General features: G+C 40.0%; 1 protein-coding gene across 1 annotated transcript in view; it reads right to left on the reverse strand.

Annotated features, from left to right (window-relative positions):
* hpse2 (heparanase 2) overlaps positions 1–19,688 on the reverse strand; it is a 127,054-nt gene that overhangs the window by 51,518 nt on the left and 55,848 nt on the right. Inside the window, exons 4-6 of the mRNA XM_088351027.1 lie at positions 18,047–18,220; positions 16,217–16,388; positions 10,899–10,946 (exon numbers count right to left, since the gene is read on the reverse strand). Coding sequence (XP_088207153.1) covers positions 10,899–10,946; positions 16,217–16,388; positions 18,047–18,220 — 394 coding nt within the window. The remainder of the gene's footprint in view (positions 1–10,898; positions 10,947–16,216; positions 16,389–18,046; positions 18,221–19,688) is intronic.

Genomic DNA, 19,688 nt, shown 5'->3' on the forward strand with positions numbered 1-19,688 from the left:
TTCTATATAATACGCTTATTGAAACCATAAAGCGAGCTAATTAAAATAATTGGGCGATTGTAGTCTATATAACGCGTTTATTTAAACAATAAAGCTCGATCGTATTCTACAAAATGCGTTTGTTAATGCGGATGAAAAAGTCACCAACGTCACGTCTCCCGTTCTACATGGCGCTACACGGCCCTCGATGGCTCCGGCCGACGGACGGGCGGTGTTATGCCGAGAAATGCATCCCTGCCGAGAATTGCATCCCCTGTTGCGGGAGCGCGCACACGTCACTCCCGCTACTACAACCACTTTTACCCGGTCGGCTTGTCGCGGTGTCGTGCGTATCGCGCCCGAAAGTACCCGCGCCGCGGGTTAGGGGCTCGCTCGCGAATAATAAGGATAAGCGGTGCAGATAATGAGATGAGATTTTTTTTTTTCTTTTTGAAGGGGCGTCGCTACTTCGCAGAATTTCACTTTTTGCGTGTGGTTTTGCTCCCCATTAAACGGGTCTAAAAAATAATAATTAAAAAAAAAAAAAGAAAAAAAAAAGAAAAAAAATGTTGTTTTTTTTTGAAGGGGCGTTGCTACTTCGCAGATTTTAAGTTTTTGGGGGTGGTTTTGGTCCCCATTAACCGGGTCTAAAAAATAATCATTTGCGCCGCTACTTCGCAGATTTTCACTTATCGTGGGTGGTTTTGGTCCCCGTTAACCGCGATAACCGAGGTCTTACTGTATATATATATATATATATATATATAACAGCATCAAGTAGGTCGGGAAACTATGGCTCAAGAGCCATATAGTGCTCTTTTCATGAGTACATATAGCTCAGGATAACATTTGACTATTAGCAAGGTCAGGTAATTGGACTCCAATCTGAGTACATGCTAAATGAAAGCCACGCTGAAAAGTCATGGTTCAGTCCAGTCCAGCTTATCAAATTTTGGCAGTAGGTCGATAAAAAATCCTTTAAATGGAAGATCATTAAACTACGTATGTTCATTGTTGCGATACTTTATGATGAAAAGCGCATGTGCGGCACAGTTCAAGTCATGGGAACCTCGTGCGTGGGTTCAAATCCAGCTCCAGACTTCCTGTGCGGAGTTTGTATGTTCACCCCGTGGTTGCGTGGGTTTCCTCCGGGCACTCCGGTTTCCTCCCACATTCCAAAAACATGCATTTCAGGTGAATTGGCCGGTCCAAACTGTCCCTAGGTGTGAATGAGCGAGTGAGATGTCTGTCCCCGTGTGCCCTGCGATTGGCTGGCAACCAGTTCAGGGTGTCCCCTGCCCACTCCCCGATGATTGCTGGGATGGGCTCCAGCACCCCCGCGACCCTACAGAGGATAAGCGGTGCAGCTGATGAGATGAGATGAGATATATATATATATATATACTGTATATTGATATGGGAAACGGGCTCTAGCACAATTATTATTTCATAAATTTGATAAAATCAACAAATGTCACACAGTAAAATAAAATGTAATGAAGAATTACATTTTGTCTGAAGAGCGGGTTTGTTTTCGTTGGTGCCCGACCCCTGCCATAGATCTTTGCTACACCACTGTAGATTTCACATAATAAAAGTAAATGTCTCCTACATTTTTTGCACAATTTAATCTCTCCTACTCAGTTGGGAAAAATACTGCTTCACTTTTAAGTTTGTTAACCTGAAATAAGTAACACTAACTGTTTTGCAAACATCCATTGAGTTGTGGAATTAAGAACCGAAACGCTTATAAAGATGCTGCCAATGGATAAACAGCATCAGGGCACTTTCCACATCCCCATAATGAGCAACACTGTAGATCTGGGATTGGAAACCCATGGCTTGCAAGCCCGGTAGAGTGTTACACCAACATACCCCGTTTTGGCGGTAGGTCGCTAAGAAACCTTTTAAATTGTAGCTCTGGAAACTATGCATGTTCACTGTTGAGATACTCTATGATGAAAACCGACTGATCAATAAATAAAAACTCCAGCAAAATCACTCAGAGCAATTTCATTGGGGGAGCGGTAGAGGTGGGCGGATCTCTGCACACAGCTCAAGACACTCCCTTCGTTCTCAGTGCAGTCTGCGCTGAAGGTAAACAAGATGATATCCTTCTCGTTTGCAGTATTTTGTGACATTTTTTTTTACAAATGAACTTTTCTCTCACCTTGTTTTGAAACCACTATTTTGGACAAAAAAGTGCCTCAACACTCCTAAGTAACTTAAGGAACCTGACCAATTTTAAGATGTATATTATTGATATATGACACAAGCTACGACATTATTGTTATTGTATAGATTTGATCAAGGCATCAAACATCACACAGTGAAATAAAATGCTGAAGAATTAGCTTTTGTTTGGAGAGCAAGTTGGGCAGTTTTGTTGAATTTTGTCCTATTATACTGGACTGTCTCAGAAAATTAGAATATTGTGATAAAGTTCTTTATTTTCTGTAATGCAATTAAAAAAACAAAAATGTCATACATTCTGGATTCATTACACATCAACTGAACTATTTCAAGCCTTTTATTATTTTAATATTGCTGAATTTGGCTTACAGCTTAAGAAAACTCAAAAATCCTATCTCAAAATATTAGAATATCATGAAAAAGTATACAAGTAGGCTATTCAACTAATCACCTGAATCATCTAATTAACTCGAAACACCTTGCGAGGGTTTCCTGAGCCTTAAAAACACTCAGCTTGGTTCAGTAAACTAAATCACTGCTGATCTGACTGCTGTCCAGAGGACCATCATTGATATCCTCCATCAGGAGGGTAAGACACAAAAAGAAATTTCTCAAAGAGCAGGCCGTTCACAGAGTGCAGTTTCAAAGCATATCCACAAAAAGTCCGTTGGAAGGGAAAAATGTGGCCGGAAACGCTGCACAACCAAGAGAGATGACCGCAGCCTTAACAAAATTGTGAAGAAGAGCCGCTTCCAGAATTTGGGGGAGCTTCAAAGACAGTGGGCTGAAGCTGGAGTCCAGGTATCAAAAGCCACAGTTCACAGACGTGTCCGGGAAATGGGCTACAATAGCCGTATTCCCATGGTCAAGCCACTTCTGAACTCAAGACAACGGAAGAAGCGTCTGACTTGGGCTATGGAGAAGAAGCACTGGACAGTTGCAGAGTGGTCCAAAGTCCTCTTTTCAGACGAAAGCAAGTTTTGCATTTCATTTGGAAGTCAAGGCGCCAGAGTCTGGAGAAAGGCTGGAGAAGAGCAAAATCCAAGTTGCTTGAAATCCAGTGTGAAGTTCCCACAGTCAGCAATGGTTTGGGGAGCCATGTCAGCTGCTGGTGTTGGTCCACTGTGTTTAATCAAGTCCAGAGTAAATGCAACTGTGTACCAAGAGATTTTAGAGCACTACATGCTTCCATCTGCTGAAAAGCTCTATGGAGATGAGTATTTCATTTTCCAGCATGATCTGGCACCTGCCCACAGTACCAAAACCACCAGTAACTGGTGCACTGACCATGGCATCACTGTCCTTGATTGGCCTGCTAATTCCCCTGACCTGAACCCCATCGAGAATTTGTGGGGTATAGTTAAGAAAAAGATGAAAGACACCAGACCTACAAATGCAAATGAGCTGAAGGCCGCTATCGAAGCATCCTGGGCATCAATAACACCTCAGCAATGCCACAGGCTGATTGCCTCCATGCCACGCCGGATTGATGCAGTAATCCGTGCAAAAGGATTCCCAACCAAGTACTGAGTGCATCAATGGACATTTTCAAATGTTTGATTTAGTTTTGCTGTTTTAAAATTATTTTTTTTACTTGGTCTGAGGAAGTATTCTAATATTTTGAGATAGGATTTTTGAGTTTTTTTCAGCTGTAAGCCAAAATCAGCAATATTCAAATAATAAAAGGCTTGAAATAGTTCAGTTGATGTGTAATGAATCCAGAATGTATGACATTTTTGTTTTTTTAATTGCATTACAGAAAATAAAGAACTTTATCACAATATTCTAATTTTCTGAGACAGTCCAGTATATGGTGTGGCCCTTTCAAATGTGTTATGAGATTATTTTTGCTTTGATGACTATTTGGTTCAAAAAGGTTCCCGACCCTAGGGCCAGATTGTTACACATATGTGAGAAGTCATTTATTTCTGTTGGTGTTATCTGTGGTTGCCATTGTATCAAACCAAATTGTCATTGACTTTTGACGATTAATGGAACTTCAGCAACTGGACAATGACATTGATGAGACACTAGTGTGTTTGATAGTATCTGACTGTGTTGCTTGATTTTGTGAGTGAAAAAGTTGAAATATCTTGAAAGGTACAGTCAAACTGTCTAATAAAATACTGTATATGAATAATGTTGGGAAAACCATAGATTTAATTTATCCTCCATGAGGGCGTTTGAAATGTTTTTAGATGTTCCAACGCTGTATTGTATTTAGAGCAAATGTTTTAATAGGGTCAAATGAAAATGAAGAGCTCGCCATTTTCCCATGTGCCCAGCTCACGAGAGGAATTTAGGAAAATTATCAACATGTTTTGATACTTTAGACTTTTGGTTATGTAACGATTTCCAATAAAAAGTATCTCCACACACCTAGTGCAAATAGCATAATGCCAATCTTTAGTGGGTTCCCATTTGGACGTCGGCAAGTGTGCACGGACTTCATACAAAATATACCCTAAACCTTTAACGTTCCGACAGCCCGCAGGAATATATATATATATATATATATATATATATATATATATATATATATATATATATATATATATATATATATATATATATATATATATATATATATATATATATATATATATATATATACATATATTATATACCGTATTTTCCGCACTATAAGGCGCACCTAAAAGTCTTAATTTTTTTCAAAAGCTGACCATGCGCCTTATAATACAGTGCGCCTTATATATGGCTCAATATTAAATTCGCAAGGTCTCGCAAATTACGCAACAGCCGCTGACTCGATTTTCCCCCGAACGTGGAGTAGTCCGCAGTGTATGCTGGGATTTATAAACCGGCGTTTCATTGGCTAACCAATGTGTCAATCATTATTTGAATCGATCGCTATTGGCTAAAGTTATTCGGAGCCTCGGATTGGCTAGAGGGCCAAAATAAACCCTGCAATTGGCCGAAAAATATGTGTCAATCATCCGTTAAATCGATCGCTATTGGCTAAAGTTATTCGGAGCCTTGGATACGCTAGAGGGCCAAAACAAACCCTGCAATTGGCCGAAAAAGATGTGTCAATCATCCGTTAAATCGATCGCTATTGGCTGAAGTTATTCGGAGCCTCGGATACGCTAGAGGGCCAAAACAAACCCTGCAATTGGCCGAAAAAGATGTGTCAATCATCCGTTACATCGATCGCTATTGGCTGAAGTTATTCGGAGCCTCGGATACTCTAGAGGGCCAAAACAAACCCTGCAATTGGCCGAAAAAGATGACTGAATAGCAAGCTTGCTAAAGTACGCCATAAAGAAACATGTTTCATTAGTCATTATATGTAAACATTTTACTCTCCTGGATTTACTACACTCACGGTTGTAAGAAGACCATGATTGTGTATCATTATTGAACGTGAGAACTTATGCGGCTTTATATTTTCCCGGTATCTTGTTTTAGAACGAACTTGATGTTGCTGTGATGAGTTGAGTGGATTAAACTCAATTCCAAGTGTTTATTGTCATATGCACAGTAAAGTTGCGAGCGAAAAAGAAAATAGAAAGTAAGGAATGGTTGGCATTTCTTGAATCCCAAGACTTTAACCTTCCGAATGATATTTGAAATGACGCATTTTGGTGACATCGTACGGACACCGCATCCGCACGTGTCTATGACACATATTTGCTTCTTTGCAAGCTTTGGGAATGTTAAGGGGGTAATCAGTTTGACTGAATCATCTGACTGTTTTGTCGACGTTCCCATTGTAGCGCCTTATAAGCCGGTGCGCCTTATCTATGGAAGATATAGGACCAAAAACTATTTTTTGGGGGTGCGCCCTATAACCCGGTGCGCTCTATAGTGCGGAAAATACGGTAATTATAATATTTCCTTTTTGAGAATAAACTGACTCGTCACAGGATATACAATATAGCTGTTAGCCTCTGACCTTTTCTTTCATGGTCCTTAACCTGTGATAACCTATGATGGCCTGTATTGAAAAAGAAACTCCTACATGACTTAGGCTTCCAAAATCTTTAGCCAGTTGTGACTGATTGAGATGTTGATTAACACATAGGTTAGCCAACTAAATTCCCAACATGCATCCATGCATATTTATAATTTGTATTCAAATCAGAGGCGAAAATTTACGTGGGAAGTGCAATTAGGAATACATTTTTATCACACGGAAGTGTGCAAAATCATGGCGAAAAAAACCCTCTCCTCAGAGAAGTCTCTCAATCACTTTTTTCGCATTCTTCAGCAGAGGGATAGGGAAAAGGAGAACCATGGCTTGGTTTTGCCATATTTCCTGGCTGGGGAGACGAGGCTCCTATGAAGTCAGCAGGAAGAATAGAGCAAGAAACCTGTGCACCCCCGCTTTTAAAGAGGATCAGGTCACGCAGGCGGGTCCTGTGACCGGTGAAATCCTGCTTTTCAAAATAAAGTTCCCCAACTCGTTGATTACAATTATTATCCATCCATCCATTATCTTCACCGTTTATCCTCAGTAGGGTCGCGGGAGTAATGGAGCCCATCCCAGCTATCTTCAGGCAGTGCGCAGGGGACACGCTGAACTGGTTGCCAGCCACTCGCAGGGCACATAGGGACAGACAATTTGCTCGCTCATTCACACCTAGGGACAATTTGGACCCGCCAATTAACCTAACAAGCATGTTTTTGGAATGTGGGAAGAAACCGGAGTGCCCGGAGGAAACCCACGCAACCACGGGGAGAACATGCAAACGCCACACAGGAGGTTCGATCTCATGACCTCAGAACTGTGCCGCACACGCGCTAATCACTGCGCCGCCGTGCTGCCCTACAATTATTATGATAATTATAATTGTATATAATAAGGTTATTTTCATTTTACACACATTGAACTAATTCCTGGCATGTACATGACATTCAGATGCAGATCATTAACCTTTTGAACACATATGAACACGTTGGGGGTTCAAATCTTTATAATACAGCTGAAAAGTGGTCACTTCCAGTGCTTGGCCGTTCATAGTTGGTGGAGTCTGCTGGGGGCATTGTCACTACATCTGTGTGTTCCAACTTAGATTACTCAATGTTAGTAGCACCCGCATTGGTTAATTCTGAGTGTTACCTTTCAAAAAAGTCCAAAACCATCCATATTCTCCAAACGGTTCAAAAACCGCATTCAATTTACTTTGGGTACGTCGTAGATTGGGATTTTAGGGGAATTTTACAGAATTGTTGAGGGGTTAAAGTACAGTATTTTCCACACTATAAGGCGCACATAAAATCTGATTTTTTTAAAAAAAGCTGACTATGCGCCTTATAATCCGGTGCGCCTTATATATGGATCAATATTGAATTACAAGGTCTCGCAACTTACGGTAAGCAGCCACCGACTCCATTTTTCGCGTAGAAGAAGAAGTGCGCTGTGCATACTGGGAAATATTAAACAACGATTCTCATTTATTTGTGCGTTTGTATAAAGACCCTGAAATGGCTCCTATTAAGAGACACGCTTACAAGGCAGAGTTTAAACTCAAGGCGATCAGTCACGCAGTAGAACACGGGAATAGAGCAGCAGCGAGAGAGTTCAACATTAATGAATCAAACACGAGAGTGGCTCGAGCCGGCAGAATTAAGAGTCCCCCTAGGAACTCGCTGACTAAACAATGGATCCATGGGTGAATTATGTAAAACCCACTACAACGTTTTACATTTTACAGTTATTATGTTATAGATTTATTGTTATTGTTTTGCACTTGTTGTTTTTGAACATTACGAGTGTCACTATATTGCGATTGCACTAACGTTTAATTTACCATAACAGTATCAGACATTTTTTTGCGTGATGACTAAATGGAGGAAAAGTCAATTGTTATGCCTTGCTGTTGTTCAAAGATGTTAAAGATGTCTCACGAAAATGCTTTACCTCAGAGAAAATAATAAAACAGCTGTTTATTCATTTTGGGAGTGAATGGAGTTGTGGAAAGCTTGTTTGTTATCTATTAATAAAGTTTGACTGACCTATCCGACTGTTTTGTTGACATTCCCTTTAGCGTGGCACCATCTAACGGTTGCATAACGTAACTACATCCTCTACTGTAGCCAAGTCAAGTGAAGTCACTTTCATTTGTATAGCCTTTAATCACAAAAGTGTTTCGAAGGACTGCACAGGATTACAATTACAAAATTGCACAATTACCTGATCTTAAACCAGCATGCACTTATAGCGCCTTATAATGGGGTGCGCCTTATGTATGAAAAAAGTTTAAAAATCTATCATTCATTGAAGGTGCGCCTTATAACACGGTGCGCCTTATAGTGCGGAAAATACGGTAACTATGAATCAAATGAACTTTTACGGTGTACCCAAGCTTTCATAGTACTTTGACACAGATCCTCAAGATGAAAGCACTGCGGAAAACAGGCCACAATTCGCTTTTGGTATCATCTTAGTCATTATCCAATCGCTAGGAGTTTTCCTTGTTTCTCAAGGAACAATGAGAAATGAATGCAAATTTGGTACAATTCCGTGAAAACCACCAATAACAACAACAGAACAACACCTCTCATGTCAGTGTTAAATTCTGGCCCCAATTCTCTACAAAATGTATCATTATGGGGATGTCAAAAGTGCCCTGACGCTGTTTTCTAGAAATATGTGGCTTACACAAACTATTTTAGTGACGCAACCCTAAATTTTCTTTTCTTTAGACGCAGAAGTAAAAGGCAAGATATGTGCTCGGCTTCAATCTGATTCTGTCGTAGTCTTCACCTTGTCACAGGATCCAGAAAACTAGTGGCCGAGATAATTTGAAGCGTAACTATAAAGTGGCGCAGCTGAAAAGACAGTGCTGTCAATGACATTGATCGCAAAATTTGCCACGCTAATGGTGACAAGTGTGCACAGGGTCTAAGAAAAGCAAATGACTTTTTTCATCGATCATTTTCTTTAGGGGTGTCATCGTCTTTTTAGCTTTGGGGCTAAGTGGTAGAAAATCATCCTAACATGGCGAGAGTAGTAAATCAATAGCATAAAAAGTGTGCCTTAGCTTGAGGGCTGGGGGTCTTTTTGGAGGCTCGGGATTAAATTATGACTCAGGGATGTAAGATTTGATTACAAAGCAATTATTGAGTTTTTACACTTAAATATACAAACTTGTTAGATTTCATATTTATCATAGAAACACACCCAAGCACTAGTTTTTAAATGTAGTATTTTTCACATTGCCTAAAACAAAATAAAGTAAAATTGGGATAGGTTTCTTCAATGTTCTCTGGTTGAATAATGGTAGTCAGATAATACAGGGTTTTGTGAGTAGCACCTGGCTTTGGCAACATCCTGTGGACATATTAAAACGGCAATTATTGTTTGACGCAATGCAGCTCATTTTTCTCATCGGGCCCTTACCGCGGATTTCCGAGCTGGGTTCTTGTTCTTGGTTCTCTACTCTCTATGACTTTGTCATGTGCACAGGGTATGGGAGGGCTTAAGATCAGTTGCATGGCTAAGCAAGTGTACAGGCTTTTGTGATATTACGGGCTTCTGAATTTTGGTCATTACATTACTTTAGGATTTATTTTGAGAATTTTTTTTTTTGCACTCCTTTATGTACAGTATGATAATGCCAATGTAATTCATATTGACTGCTGTGCTTGTTAATTAATATTGACAGCTGCGGACACAGTGCGCAAATGAGTGTCTTAATCACGGCCAAATGTTGTTAATTTTCTGTACTTACACATTGTCCTGCTGATTTTTTAAAATATAAGAAATTTACACAAATTAGTTCATTTTCTTTGCTGTCTAAGCCTGTGACTTAAAATACGATGTGGCTTGTATTAAAAAAAAGATTGAGTTTCTTCCTTAAATTTGTGCATGTGGCTTCAAATCAGGTGCGCTCTGTAGTCTGGAATTTATAGCAGTAAAAATATATGTTGCATTATATTTCGGATTCACTATCAATTTGTGCATAGAAGTTATCTGAGACTTAACAAGCTTTTTTGCAAGACATCTTTTTAACAACCCCTCATATATGCTGTATTTGTGGAAGAAACTCTTACATTTGCTGTAGGAACGTAAACCTGAAGTCAATTTCTGGCAACAGAGTTCTGCCAGGATTAACAGCAAAAAAATAAATAAATAAATAAATAAATAATTGCCCCTACATCGAAACTATCACATGCCATATTTCTTTTTGGTATTGAACTTTTCTTGATGTTATTTACTTGAAATAATCAACTGTCATAAAGAGATAACATTTTGGAATGCATGAGCTCATTTTTTTTCCAATTATTATGATTATTTTCTTTTAATCAAAATTTAGGAAGGTATATTAATTTTATCTGCTTGATTTATTTTTATTATCTATTTACCGTTATCATCATTATTCCTATCGTTTGACATTTTATTTTCCTCTCTCTCTGTGGTTGTTTCAGTGCGAACATGTTTATTTGACTTGTCTGTTTAGTGTTTTTCAAATACAGATTTGAATTTCTGAACGTTGATGTGTAAGAGTGGGTGGGGAATAGGCAAAAGAGAGGATGTTTCTAAAAATACATTGCATATTTTTTAGGTGGACACAATGCAATGTCACTTTTTGTTCGGATGGTGTGAAGAAAAAATTGTTGATAAAAAATATCACAGGAAGGACGTTCATTTTGAAATACAATTGCTGTCATTTTAAGAAGACACGGGAATGTTGTGGATAGAAACAGCCTCATTACATTTTACAAGGTGGTTAAAATGAGAAAAAAGGTAAAATACCTACTGTTGCCACGTAACTGCGTCAATAACTGAGCCACCATCTTTCATGAATCTGAAAAACAGGAGAAATTAAAGGATTGATATATTTTAGATTCAACCTGAATCAATTTTCGTCACACAGTAAAATACTTAAAACTTAAATGAAAATTGAAATGAAAGACAAGAATGTTCTCAAATAAGCAAAGAAAACACAATTCTGACGTTTTCTAATTCAGAAAGTCCCAAATCAATGGGTACTGCTGGTTCAAATTACTTGATCTTGATGTGAAACCCTATAATGAATCAGATCCTTAATCTGGGGTATCTGTCACGACCGGTACGAGGAGTGGACTCAAATGCGTAACGTTTAACACAATGCTTTATTGAGGGATCAAAGAAGTCAGGGCGAGAAGAAAAAACAACAGCGATCCGGTGCTCGCTTGGCAGGAGGAGTAAGTAGGAAGCCCTCGCGAACGAAGCGTGGTCGGTGATCGGAAGCAAGTCGGGTAACTGGAGACGATCGGGAAGCCAGGGAAAGACAAGAAGGATAAAGGACAAGACGGGACAGACGGGAGCCAGAGTCAAAAATGCTTGCATTGCATGTGCGGAGGTTCGCTGACGGACTGACAAGGAGTGAATGACAATGACGTGTTTAAATAGGAGAACTAATTTGGGAACGAGTTGCAATTGGGGCTAAACGAGTGAACGCAGGTGAGAGCAATTGGCAAATCATGACAGTATCTGGCCACCAGGATCATCAAAGAAATCACCAATGTTCCAAGAAATTGAGGAACTTTCCCTGGAGGAAAAAAAACCTGCCCAAAACTTATATTGATTGTGATATTTGTCCATTGTGAATCAAAGTGCTACTGCGTGGAACAGAAAGGGACATTTTTTTCCCCAAGCAATGTCTTGCTAACAATTGCTATTGCTAATATCAGGTCCTGTCTGTTGTCTAAGTTGGCGTGCGCAGTCTGCCAGCAGCGAGCAATGACAAATACACGCTATTTGGATATTACCGAATCTTACTGCAATATGTATTCTGTGTAACACTATTTAGTTACTCTATATAACACGCTACAGTGGGCATTTGCACGTCACACTGGGTATTTGTATATTGTATTCTTTGGCTTTATTATTGTACTGTTCTCAGCTCAGGGATGCTGCTGGAAATGTGAATTTCCCTTAGGGGATGAATAAAGTATCTATCTATCTATCTATCTATCTATCTATCTATCTATCTATCTATCTATCTATCTATCTATCTATCTATCTATCTATCTATCTATCTATCTATCTATCTGTTTTTTGCTATGATGTCTATGTCTTTTTTTAACAAAACTTTATTGAAATAGGAAATAATTGTTCGTTAATAAAAATAATTTACTTCGTTTGATAATTTAGTTATATGATCAAATATTTACAACAATGTTTCCTATCAAATTTCAATATTTACTTAAATTTCAAACTATCATTTTTTCTAATCTATTTATTTCTTTCAAACTCGCTTTTTTAACAGATGTAAAGCAGAACTTTCACTGGACTGCCTTGTTTAGTCTGTCTAGTGCAGCTATTTATATACAACCTAAATCAACGTTAAACTTGCCGTTATCAGAGCAGCCCTCGTAATAGTGTCAAACACACAAGAACCACCTCGTTGTTAAACGTAACACAAGTGACAGTTCTCACCTTTCATCATTCCTCCTAACCTTACTCAACCGTTGCTCAAATGTATAGCTTTTTATTTGTAGCTTTTTATTTGCGGGTAAATGTAGTTTGGCTGAGACAAACAGCTCTGCTTTTGGTCTCCTCGGTAATCGAGGTCGAAGGGATGCTTGTTTAAAATTTGCCTACTCCAAATACCTGTCAAAATATGGGTGGCTGCGGAGGAGACACAGATTCAGGCTTCGATATGGTCAGACAATAAACTGTTCCTGTGTTTATCTGCAAGCATGTTTCTGTGGAGATTTAATAGGCTCTGCAGTGGTTCCAATTGTTTATTTAACAATTCAAGTAAAGGCCAAGAATACACAGGGCAGTTCACCCACTGCAAAAATTTGCTGTTACAATGCATTCATAAATGACAGGTCACAGCTGGAACGTTTTTCCATTAAGCCATAAAACAACTGACAGTGGACACACACACAGTTGACCATAAACAGCCAAGCTAATATACTTTTAAAACTTCAGTTGCTTTTAAATCCCTACGCTAAGGGCCTAGCATTCATTCTTACTATTTCAGGTTTTACTTTCAAGGTGTTTGGAAATGTCTTTTTTTGATAACTTAATTTTAAGCACACTTAGGTATAGGTTTGAGTATACACTTAACATGTCAATGCTATCAATTCACAGGTAGAAAAAAATAGCAAAAAAAAATAGAAAGAGAGAGAAAGAAATAAAGAGAGACAAAGAGAAACAGAAAAGAGAGGGAGAGAGAGAGAAATAAATGGACAAGAAGAGAGAGATATTGAGAGAGAAAGAGGGAGAAAAAGAGACATAGAGGTTCCTCTCAGTGTTGTCTCGAGAGCTGGATTTAAACCCTTAGTGGTTCTGATCCGGTTCGCGAGCTGCATGTTTCACTCCTATGATGTAAGACAACTTAGCCAACAATTGTTTTGAGGAATGTAGCTTAGTAACTGAAAGTCTTAACTTTTCAAATTTGAATCCTCAGCTTGCATCTCTGACAGTGATGCATCTTAGATGTCCATTTTCTTCAGAATCTTAACTCCGTTCTCAAAGACAATAGGGTGAAGAATTTTATCATTCACAGTTCATTTTTAGGATATAACCAAATAATTCAAATTGGCCATCCCTCACAGATCTCTGAGAGTACAATAAACGTGAAGGGGTGCTGAGAGAAAGTCCCACAGAGAAAGCTTTGTCTCATTACCCACATGTAAGGAATCTGTTTTCGTCTTTTGTCCAGCTGGTCAAGCTCATCCAAGCTCCTCGTTTCTTTTTAGCAGATATTTCCGATAAGAGCGTCCTTCTCACCACTCCCCCGAACGTGCTGCCATTGCTGTTGCGACAGGCCTAAGCATCAAAAACACTCCCTCTAAGCTGCAAGGCTTGAAAACCTAGCCAGGTCGCCTCAAGGTCTCAGCCAGGAATGTACGGACACTGAATCCCACTCTGAAGCAGCGGACTTCGGAAATTCAAGCTAAAGAGCTGTGAGGAGTTGTTCATCTTCAATACTAGTCATCTTTGCTTAAGGTGCAGATCAGGTGATATAACTTGGTGGAAAATGTTTTTTGATTGGGACATTTAAATATCACCCAAGTCTCACATTGTTTTATTAGGAAGATTCTAAATGACTCAGGTTAAGATAACTGTGCTGTTCTTCTCTCTTCATTGTATTAGTTTAGCCCCAGTTTTATCTTGTTTTATTTCTTTTGTTCTTTTTCTTTTGTTCTCAGTGAGTTCTTAGCAACGTGTTTTTATAAATCCCCTATGTCACATGTGTCAAACTTATGGCCTACGGCCAAATTTGCCCCACCACATCCTTTTATGTGGCCCGCGGGACAATGCTGAGAGAGGCACAATAGAAAAGTGAGCAACAATTACCTGTGGTTTTAAATAGGTCCACTGGATGTGACCAAAGCTAAGTGCCACTCACAAAGGACCCACTGTAACTGTATTTGCCGACTACTATTAATCTACCAAAGAACATTGAGGGAATCCATCCCGACGTTATTTTCCTCAATAGAAAAGCCACAGAGACACGCTGTTTAAGGTTATAATAAAAATACAAATATTTAAAAAATAGCACCCGGATTTCTTCGCAGGAGTTTAAAGAAGCTTCAGCTGCTTTCTATAATAGATATGAAATACAACAGTGAAGTACCTATATTCAGGTGAACATTTTTATAAAAAAATAAAGTGGGGCGAAATATCAAACTTATTCCATAAGATTAGTTACTCAATTATGTATCCAAATAATTTACCTCAATATTCGTTGCATTGGCTTTTAATTTTTCTCATTTTAATGATTCTTTAGTTTCTTTTTCTACTAAGTTAAACTATGAATAATTCACGTAATATTTGTTTACAAAAATACTAATCTAACCCTTATTTTCTTCCATATAAGACGTTTAGGGACAATGTAATAAAATGGCTCTTGTTTTCCAATGAGTGATTGTAAGATGTTTTGGAAATCTTAAGTTACCCGAGAATTTGAGAAGCACTCCAATAAAGAATACGGCTGCAGTAGTTTAAATCAATGACCAATCCTGCTGGTCAAAACTTAACAGGTGGTGGGACAAAAAAGTGAGAAGCTGTGTCAACACTCTTTCTCAAATCGTTTGGTTTCGCATGATATAACTTGGGCTGAGACACTTATATTGGCTGTGAAGGAAACCATAAACCTTTATCATATGTGTCTGCATGTATTTATGTTGGCAATTAACTTTTCAAAATACAGAAACCCTTCGCTTCATTGCTCTTTGGTTATTGCTGGTTTACTCCTTTGCGTTTTTTGAAATGGTTTTGTCTTTATTATCATTAATAACATTGTATCGTGCATTGTGTTCTGTTAGACAGCACACCACAGGGACAGATTAGGGGGGGCGCTCTGTTCTAAGTGGGTGTGACTGTCCGTGTTTGCGACTGTGATAGGCTGGTGTAAGCTGTCAGTCAAACAACAGACGGGCAATGCCTCCGTAAACAATCCTGGAAGCATAGCAACTGCTAGCTTTTAGCAGCTTATTACATTGAAAATAAATTGACATATTAAAATGGACTCTAGGAAAGTAAGAAGAGCGCAATGAAACTGTGATCACCAGCGAGTGCTTCGTGGGATTATCGGATTCCACAAGCAATTCGGATGGCATCTGGGAGAAGGCAAGAGCACTTCTGCTGGTCCAGGCTCGACTATTCGAAGCCACTGCTGCGGACTATGTATCTTGACAACGCCAGGTCCATTATCCATAAAACAGAGAACTTGTGAAAACGGCTACATTCAGGACGGTTTTACTTCAATCATCGCGGATATGTTATAAGTGCTTGTTGTTTTTGTAATGGATTTTTAAAAAATCGTGCCCCAAATTGCCTCCTTACACTGAGCGGAGAAGCCCTCCAATTTTGTTTTACCTCTGTATAATGACAATAAAACCATTCATTTAACTGCAATTATGTGTTGTGTGTTATTATTTGTTTTTGTTTTTTGTGACAATCATAAACTCTCAGTTGGTAATGATGTAATCTCCAGTTAAGTTTAACCCTTTGGGGGCTTTTACAAAGGTGCAACACTGCTTTGCGGGATTTCACTTTTCGCGGGTGGTTCTGGTCTCCATTAACTGCAAAACCGAGGGATCTCTATACTAAGTGAATATGTTTCCAACTGACCCATCCAGAAGTAGAATAGCGTTCCGCCGGGGTCTCCCTGTGTTGGGGCCATAAAGACGAGCTCGGTTATAGTAACGCACAGATTGCAGCAAGGTCCGCAGCTGGATGTAGTCCTGTGCCAGCTGGGTGCTGTTGACGGCACGCCCCACCATGCTGCGGTACGCATTAGGTTCTGGAGAGAAAAAAAGAAGAAGAGTTAACACGAGACAGCAGAAAATACTTCTTTAGAAAATTCATTGCAGAGATGCGACGTTATTGGTTTGACCCAAGTATCATATTATTTAAACTTTAAGCTGTTCTTCAAAGGTATTCCCATACCGTTTTTTTTTAAATTAGGCACAGAACCTGTAGTGTTCCTCCCACAGTTATGCAAATCTCATCTCATCTCATCAGCTGCACCGCTTATCCTCAGTAGGGTTGCGGGGGTGTTGGAGCCCATCCCAGCAATCATCGGGCAGTGGGCAAGGGACACCCTGAACTGGTTGCCAGCCAATCGCAGGGCACACAGGGACAGACAACTTGCTCGCTCATTCACACCTAGTGACAATTTTGACCGGCCAATCCACCTGAAATGCATGTCTTTGGAATGTGGGAGGAAACCGGAGTGCCCGGAAGAAACCCACGCAAGCACGGGGAGAGCATACAAACTCCGCACAGGAAGTCCGGTAGCTGGATTTGAACCCACACAGGAGGTTCCCAAGACCTTAGAACTGTGCCGCACACGCGCTAACCACTGCGCCGCCGTGCTGCCTAGTTATGCAAATATGTTGCAAAATATTACACGTGCTAGGAGACTCAAGATATTTAGTCTCAAAGTTGACCCATCTTGGTTTTTTGCCTTAGAGCTAAAATGTTGAATCCCATAAACACAACAGGTGACGCCAGCTCCGAAATAGACAGCGATTGTAGTAAAGAGCAATTGCATACCGCTCATTTCTGCTTGGAAGTAGGCGATTGTGCCTTTTTTTTCCTTGTGTGTGTCGCTTTTGGTATAAATTTGTCCGGATAGCACCCGTTAGTGTCGGGGCTGTTGGTGGCTTTCCTGCTTTGTTTGCAACCGGGTGTGGCTCGTTGGCTTCCCACCTTGGATGTTTGGCTGGCTAGCCTGGAATTAGCACCGGTTTGCTGTGCCCCTTGGTTTATGCCCGGGAGGCTTTGAATTTATCATGTTGCCGCTGTCCCTTGTATGTTCCCGGTTGGCCTGGCAGCTCACAGGGTTTTTTGGGAGGCTCTCCATGTGGTTGTTTTTGCCAGTAAGCCCCTTCTGAGCTTCTCTCTTTTTTTGTAACATTTCTGCATCCAACTGTGACACAACACCGAACCATAATCCACAAAAAACTACCAAAACGTCGCTTAAAACAGTTATAACCTCTTTGAATAATTAACATGTAAAAAAATATGGTGACTGGATTACCAGGGTGCTGGTGTTAAAAATCCAAAAGCTTATTTTTTCATTTCATTTAATTATTCATTTTTTCAACTACTGACTAATCTAGTGTCATTTGACCACTTTATGTGTCTTGTGTAATTGTCTTGTGAGGACACCACATTTCATCCAATAATGATTTCCTATAACAGAGGCTGCACTTGAAACATTTGCACTTCTGTACGCAACTATTTCAACATTTGAAATCCATTTATAAAAATGGCACTTACAATAGTATAGCTGTGCAACTAAATTATAAATTGCCAAATTCTGTTGTCAAATGTGCTTGAAAAAGTTTAGTGAGTGACCTAACCACAGCACCATCTACTTTTATGCCCACCTGACAATAACCTGGTGTGAAAAACAAGGATAAGTTATTAATACACGTTACGCAATGTACTGACCATTGCCCAACTCCCAGGAGATGTTGTACTTCTTGCCAGCGCTGTACTTGAGGAGGGTGAGGGTGGAAGAGGTGTTCCAGGAGTTGTCATGGTTTCTATGCAGAGCGTTGAGGCCCAGGATCAGGTGCAGACCAGCACAGTCGGCAAAGTTGTATAGTTTGTCTAAAGATCTGGCTGGGAAGAACCCATTAAGCCATTGTAACTTTGATTTTTTTAAAAATCCATTACAAAAACAACAAGCATTTGTTTGTATATTGAACATTTAGTACTTAAACACATTAGTGACTGACGGAGATGAATGAGGCATTTCAAGGGCATAGGTTTTGGTGTTGGCATTGGTGGGGCTACAGCGCATTTTTTAGGTGATCACATGATATCGGTGAGGACAAAACAATGATGGTTTGATATCGGTGGGGACAAAGCCCTTTTTTGAGTGATCAGATAATATTGATTGGGGCAAAATAATGATTTCTCGATATGGACAAGGACACGTCACCCTCACCCAAGACAAAACTACGCCTTTGAGGCACTTGCTGTGGTGCAGCGAGTGTTGCAATCTTTGTAGAAGAATTGTTTTCATTGTCCTTATTATCAATGTTTTGAAACATTGTCTGCAGCGAGGTTAGACATGGGACTCTAGGGTAAAACGTGTGATAAAGACTTTGGAGAGCGAGTCGCCACAATGTCGAGAGCGAGTCGCCACAACGTCGGGGGGGACGCCACAACGTCGAGAGCGAGACGGCTAAACGAAGTTAGCATTAGCAAGCAGACGCCGATTCATCCTGCTTTACAAGTGCAGCCATTTTTCGCGCTACGTGGGGAGAGACGTGGCTACTACGTTCGCTGTTCACATCGGCCCCTCGGCTAAGAATGTTTTGCCTTCGAGAAGCGGCGGAGAAACAGGAGCGAACGACGAGGAAAGACACATGGCGAATGAGGGGACTGGCTAGTTTGGCCGCTGAGACTGAATTTGCATCACGGTCCTGCGAAATAAAAACCAGTGAGTCGGAGGGCGCTCAGCGGACAGTGCCATAAAAGTAGCGTGGAATTTTCAAGATGCCGAGAAGGGAGAAGGAACTTGAGGAAATCAAAAAGTCACTTGGCTTTATGATGGACAAAATGGATATACAGTGGGACCTCGCTACTTCGCGGTTCGACGTTCGCGGATTCAGAGCTTCGTGGTCTGTTTTTTTTTTATTTAAGGTGCGCCGCTACTTCGCAGATTTTCACTTATCGCAGGTGGTTTTGGTCCCCATTAACCGCGATAACCGAGGTCTTACTGTAGTTACCAAACAACAAAATACAATCATGAGTTTAATGGCTGAAATCAAAGATCTAAAAAATGAAAACACGGAAAAGGACAAGAGGATTAATGCACTAGAAGGACGTGTAGCAGAACTTGAACAGTACACCAGGATCAATGACATTATAATCTTATCTGGACATCAAACCTCGGACTTATGCCAAGGCTGTAGCAAAAAAAAGTATTACAACGAATGCTGATCAAGAATCTGCTGAGCAACAGATCATTGCTTTTATGAGTTATAAACGGAGCATGCCATCCATTATCAAGAGGTGAGAACCAGTCCAGAGCTACCATACTGAGGTTTGTCAACAGGAAACGAAAACATTAAAAGCAAGG

Source organism: Urocampus carinirostris, chromosome 13 (assembly GCF_059441175.1).
Source record: "Urocampus carinirostris isolate Australia breed hairy pipefish chromosome 13, RoL_Ucar_1.0, whole genome shotgun sequence".
Lineage (NCBI taxonomy): Eukaryota > Metazoa > Chordata > Actinopteri > Syngnathiformes > Syngnathidae > Urocampus > Urocampus carinirostris.